The sequence below is a fragment of the Onychostoma macrolepis genome, chromosome 25, assembly GCF_012432095.1.
Source record: "Onychostoma macrolepis isolate SWU-2019 chromosome 25, ASM1243209v1, whole genome shotgun sequence".
NCBI classification, from domain to species: domain Eukaryota; kingdom Metazoa; phylum Chordata; class Actinopteri; order Cypriniformes; family Cyprinidae; genus Onychostoma; species Onychostoma macrolepis.
The window spans coordinates 24,512,160-24,518,540 of NC_081179.1; the positions used below are offsets into that span (position 1 = coordinate 24,512,160).

At 35.5% G+C, this 6,381-nt stretch overlaps 1 protein-coding gene across 8 annotated transcripts in view; it reads right to left on the reverse strand.

The window, feature by feature from the left end:
- Positions 1 to 5,551, reverse strand: part of zgc:113516 (uncharacterized protein LOC541449 homolog) — a 68,287-nt gene extending 62,736 nt beyond the window's left edge. For 2 of the 8 annotated variants that reach the window (XR_009269267.1, XM_058766474.1), the window contains exon 1: positions 2,789 to 3,676. Coding sequence is in view for 7 of the 8 variants with exons in the window: in XM_058766474.1 (XP_058622457.1) it covers positions 2,789 to 2,935 (147 nt within the window). In the remaining variant the exon portion in view is untranslated. Of the gene's footprint in view, positions 1 to 2,788; positions 3,677 to 5,263 lie in introns of those variants that run through there. The other 6 variants (XM_058766478.1, XM_058766476.1, XM_058766475.1 and 3 more) reach the window with 5 other exon arrangements.
- Positions 5,552 to 6,381: the final 830 nt, after the last annotated feature.

Below are 6,381 nucleotides of genomic sequence, written 5' to 3' on the forward strand. Positions count from 1 at the left end.
GCAAGGTAATGTTATATTTGTTCCTTTATTTATTTATTTTTTTAGTTCGTATATGTTCAGTTCCAACCACTAAAATGTAATAATTGCTCTAGGAGAATGAACTTTTTTACCAGTAAAAAACAGTGGTCATTTTGGATTATGATCTGTTTAGACCCTGTGACCGGAATGCATGGCTATATTTTAACTTTTGCAAGAATGCAAGAATTACTCTGTGCATTTATTATTTATATTACGCAATTAGCTCGTTTCTCTGTGCACATAACAATAAAGAACTGCAAAAGATCTTCCTGCTAACTTTACAAAGAATGGTTTTGAGGCTTATTAAAGCCATTCATATAAATGTTATGTAGCGCTTTATATAACACAGTGACAAACAAATTCAATTTCAACTAATTCAGTTTCTGTAGATCAAATGAAACATGACAGTAGCAACATCATGATTCCAAGGGAATGTATAAACTGATCATATGTATACCTTGAATGCAATGTCAAGCAGAGGTGTCAAGTAACGAAGTACAAATACTTCGTTACCTTACTTAAGTAGAAATTTTGGGTATCTATACTTTACTGGAGTAATTATTTTTCAGCCGAATTTTACTTCTACTCCTTACATTTTCACGCAATTATCTGTACTTTCTACTCCTTACATTTTAAAAATAGCCTCGTTACTCCTGTTTCATTTCGGCTTGTTTTCATTCCGGCTTGTCATCCTTAAAAAAAAAAAACCTATCCAGATAAATCGCGCCGTCCGGATAGAGTGAATTTGATTGTGGTTGGATGAGAAGTATAAACGTCACACTCCAGCAAGGACAGTGTTGGGGTCGTTACTCAAAAAATATTATTTCTTAAAAGTTATTATTTCTCCACTACTGGCTCATTTATCAAACGAGTGCTTTCTCTTAGTCCTCCGCAAATTAAGCTACAGTAGGTAGTTCGGTAGAGAGACGTTTGAATAAATTAGCGTTTGTGATTGACAATGTTGTGATAAGTAGGCTATACTAACTTTGTAACTCGTTACCCCCAACACTGGACATAGCAGATGTATAAGTACGCAGATGTCTGTGGCAGAGACTCAAGAAGAGAACTCGAGCGGAATGTAACTGATGTAGAGTACCCTGTTGTTGTACATACAGCATTGAGTCCAAAGTGTTTGTTACATCTTCTAGTTAAATGTGACATTTTGCCATTAGCTATAGAATTGAGCATAGTACAAACCAGGCAGGTATCAGGATTTAGTTTATTAATCACTTGGATTAATCATTAATTTTGACAGCACTAATGTTTATTGTATATAGACAGGGGCGCACATAAGTGGTCCGTATGCGCGACCAAAATTAAAAATGCGCTGTGTAAATAACTTCTGACAGCGCATTTGCGTACCGACATGGTTGACAGCTGTTAATGCACAATTACCATTTTAGATCGAGAAACTGTACTGTATAAGATTTCTATTCAAACTGAAAGCATAATCTAGGCTACCTGCTGCCGTTTTCAAAGCAAAACTGTGACATTTCATACACTGACGCAATTCCATCAGCAGCGCTAAACCCGGAAGCGCATAATACTTACTTGCCGGCAACCCGCCAAAATAAAAGCTCGCTGATTTTATGTTTGAAAATGATGAAAATTAAAATTAAAATAATGATAATAATAAAAATATTAACATTTTATTTTTAAGTTTACTATGAAATAATTGCATTTGTATTATCACACTTGATTATTTAGTTTATTTTTTTTAGTTAGTTAATTTATATATATATATATATATATATATATATATAAAGAAAAGAAATGAAGTGCAATAATATTATTATCACTATTATTAATTAATTTTTTATAGTTATAGTTTATGGGTCACACTACATGCCATGGCCTGTGTGAGGACCAAACCAAATCTCCAGGTTCTCATATGAGAACCAGGCTGAAAAACATGTTCACCCCTGTATATAGACAAGCATACAAGGGTAATTGTTACTAAGCCAGCCCTGGGTACAGCAATTGTCTTGTCCGTTGCCCTCACAGATTCCTGCAGCTAAGCTTGGGTGTACATTTACATTCCAATAAAGGTTAATGATGACATTCCTCTGAAGTTTGACTTTTTGCACCATTGCAATACTTCTAGGCAACTAGTCATCATATCTTCCGCTCCATGAAACACGTTAATGCTCAGTAGTACACATATATGGTTCTTTAATGTATTTGCATTGTACTAAAATGCGTTCATTTTTAATGGGCATATATGCGGCTGAAACAGGTAGCCTAGTGCAACCCAAATTTTTCAACATTAACATTTTAATATAACATTATAGTCATTATGGCCTTTAGAAAAATGTTTTTTTGAGGAGGTGGGGTAGTGCACAATAGGCCCCTGTGGCGCGGCCTAAGCTTTTGTCCTTAATGGCATTTGTTTCCTTACATTACTTTTACTTTTATACTTTAAGTAGTTTTGAAACCAGTACTTTTACACTTTTACTTGAGTAAAAAGCTTGAGTTGATACTTCAACTTCTACAAAAGTATTTTTAAACCCTAGTATCTATACTTCTACCTGAGTAATGAATGTGAATACTTTTGACACCAGTGATGTCAAGTCAAGTCAGTTTGGATAAAAGTGTCATTGTATGAATGTAAATGAATTATTCTGTCCTCCAGAGTCAGCAGGCCATCTTTTATTTTCCTCTTCAATAGAAATAATTGAAAATAAATTAAGAGGTAAAAAAAAAAAAAAAAATTAAAACATGATTTTGATTTTAAAACATAAAATGTATTAAAGTTTAATGATGAACTTGCCTTGATCTGAATATCTTCTGGTTTCCACTCTGGCCTCAGTTTCTTAAGAAGTTCTAATGTCCCATGCCGAGGGGTGCGCTCATCAACACAGACATCTAAATGTAATCTCTCGCAACCACCATCATTTGGATACCTTTTCATTTCCATTCTTTTTAATTAAATTCACAGCTCAGATAATTCAAATAAGTTAAATGACAGTTAAGGAAGCTTTATTTTAGGGCTTGTCAGCGTAATGATCTGATCTCAGTTGTCTATCGTAACAGTGTCAGGTGGACTCTTGATCCAGGCTCGCAGGACCACTCTATGTATTCAGTGACTCAGCAAATCTGAGGGTTTATCAAAGTGCAACGTTCTTTTGGGCATCTTCATTGGTTAGTTAGTGAAGAGTTTACATATTAACCATAGTTTCAAATGAAGAAGCAAATCTAAAGAGAAAAGCCTTAATGTTTGATTTAAGTAAGCATACTGTAATCAATCTATCTATTTATAACGAGTTCACTGGCAGGATTTACTTGTGTGTCTTTGGAGTTTCGTGACTGTTTTGATTTTTATTGACGATGCAGCACCATGAACTGGGGAATCATTTGAGACTGTCTGTTCTTCAGTAAGAATGATTCATCTATTACCGAATTAACTGGGGAATCTTTTGAGGCTGTCTGTTCCACGATAAGAGCGAACTATGAGGACGGTTATCAATTATGAACTGTGGTCTCTGCTCATGTGATGGAAGAATGAAGTGGTATAAGATGTGTATACTTTGGTGATAATTCACTGTTTTTGCACATGAAAATGACTGAACCGTTTATGTGTTTGTTTATGTGACCTCACTATTATTGCGAGTTGTTACATAGATGAAATAAAAATGTTCATGTTAATTCACAGTTTATTAACAAATGTTAACAGAACAGATACAACTTAAAATTTTAATAATGTATTAGTAAATAATCAATATTAACTAAGATTAATAAATACTATATAAATATTGTTCATGATAAGTAATATTGTTAGTAAATGTTAACAAATAAAACTTTAATGTAAAGTGTTACCAAAGTTTCATATATTGTTCTGTGTGTGTGTGTGTATGTGACAGAGGCGTTCGGATCCATATGCAAAGCTTTTATTAAAAGACATGGTCAAAACAGGCAAGGCCCGAGAGCAACAACAGGTATAACACAGGCAAGATGAAAGAGTAATCCAGAGACAGGTGTGGGTCAAATGACGGTGAAAGGGTAATCCACAAACAGGCAATAATCCAGGCAAGGCGCAAACAGAGTACAAACGACAAATCAAAGAGGAATCCAAGACAGGCAGGTGATCAGGAAACAGGTAATCAGGCAAAAGCGAGACGTGACTAGACTAGACTAGACAAGAACTAGGAACTAGGACAGAGAACTGGCTCCGTAATGTTGCTAACGCAAGACAGCAATAAACACAAAACAATATTTGGCCCTGAATGGTGGTTTGAGACTGATTTTTATAGTGTGTGTGTGTGTGTGTGTGTGTGTGTGTGTGTGTGTGATTGGCTGCAGGTGAGTTTGTGATTAAAGTAGTACAATGGGTTCTGGGAAATGCAGTTCGGGGAGAGATATAGCAGCTCATGAAAAGATTCATTGTGGTGATGCTGACCTCTGGTGGTGAGTGAATGGAAGTCCATGGACCGAACTCATGACAGTATAACTGTTCTATTAAGACTGTGGAATACGTAACTATACTTTCCATTTGTATAAAACAATTATATCCCTTATTCACACACATTTTGTCAGCTGCTCTGACAAGCTTTCATTTCCTATGCAAGGTAATGTTATATTTGTTCCTTTATTTATTTATTTTTTAGTTCGTATATGTTCAGTTCCAACCACTAAAATGTCTTAATTGCTCTAGGAAAATTAACTTTTTTACCAGTAAAAAACAGTGGTCATTTTGGACTATGATCTGTTTAGACCCTGTGACCGGAATGCATGGCTATATTTTAACTTTTACAAGAATGCAAGAATTACTCTGTACATTTATCATTTATATTACGCATTTAACTCGTTTCTCTGTGCACATGACAATAAAGAACTGCAAAAGAGCTTCCTGCTTACATTACAAAGAATGTTTTTGAGGCTTATTAAAGCCACTCATATAAATGTTATGTAGCGCTTTATATAACACAATGACAAACTAATTCAATTTCAACTAATTCAATTTATGTAGATCAAATGGAACATGACAGTAGCAACACCATGATTCCGAGGGAATGTATAAACTGATCATATGTATACCTTGAATGCAATGTCAGGTCAAGTCAGTTTGGATAAAAGTGTTATTGTATGAATGTAAATGAATTATTCTGTCCTCCAGAGTCAGCAGGCCGTTTTTTATTTTCCTCTTCAATAGAAATAATTGAAAATAAATTAAGAGGTAAAAAAAAAAATTAAAACATGATTTTGATTTTAAAACATAAAATGTATTTAAGTTTAATGATGAACTTGCCTTGATTTGAATATCTTCTGGTTTCCACTCTGGCCTCAGTTTCTTAAGAAGTTCTAATGTCCCATGCCGAGGGGTGCGCTCATCAACACAGACATCTAAATGTAATCTCTCGCAACACCCATCATTTGGATACTTTTTCATTTCCATTCTTTTTAATTAAATTCACAGCTCAGATAAATCAAATAAGTTAAATGACAGTTAAGGAAGCTTTATTTTAGGGCTTGTCAGCGTAATGATCTGATCTCAGTTGTCTATCGTAACAGTGTCAGGTGGACTCTTGGTCCAGGCTCGCAGGACCACTCTATGTATTCAGTGACTCAGCAAATCTGAGGGTTTATCAAAGTGCAACGTTCTTTTGGGCATCTTCATTGGTTGTTAGAGAAGAGTTGACATATTAACCCTAGTTTCAAATGAAGAAGCAAATCTAAAGAGAAAAGCCTTAATGTTTGATTTAAGTAAGCATAGTGTAATCAAACAATATGTTTATTTAGTTATTTAATTAGTTTCATATATTGTTCTGTGTGTGTGTGTGTGACAGAGGCGTTCGGATCCATATGCAAAGCTTGTATTAAAAGACATGGTCAAAACAGGCAAGGGTCGAGAGCAACAACAGGTATAGCACAGGCAAGACGAAAGAGTAATCCAGAGACAGGTGTGGGTCAAATGACGGCGAAAGGGTAATCCACAAACAGGCAATAATCCAGGCAAGGCGCAAACAGAGTCCAAACGACAAATCAAAGAGGAATCCAAGACAGGCAGGTGATCAGGAAACAGGTAATCAGGCAAAAGCGAGACGTGACTAGACTAGACTAGACAAGAACTAGGAACTAGGACAGAGAACTGGCTCCGTAATGTTGCTAACGCAAGACAGCAATAAGCACAAAACAATATTTGGCCCTGAATGGTGGTTTGAGACTGATTTTTATAGTGTGTGTGTGTGTGTGTGTGTGATTGGCTGCAGGTGAGTTTGTAATTAAAGTAGTACAATGGGTTCTGGGAAATGCAGTTCGGGGAGAGCTATAGCAGCTCATGAAAAGATTCATTGTGGTGATGCTGACCTCTGGTGGTGAGAGAATGGAAGTCCATGGACCGAACTCATGACAGTATAACTGTTCTAT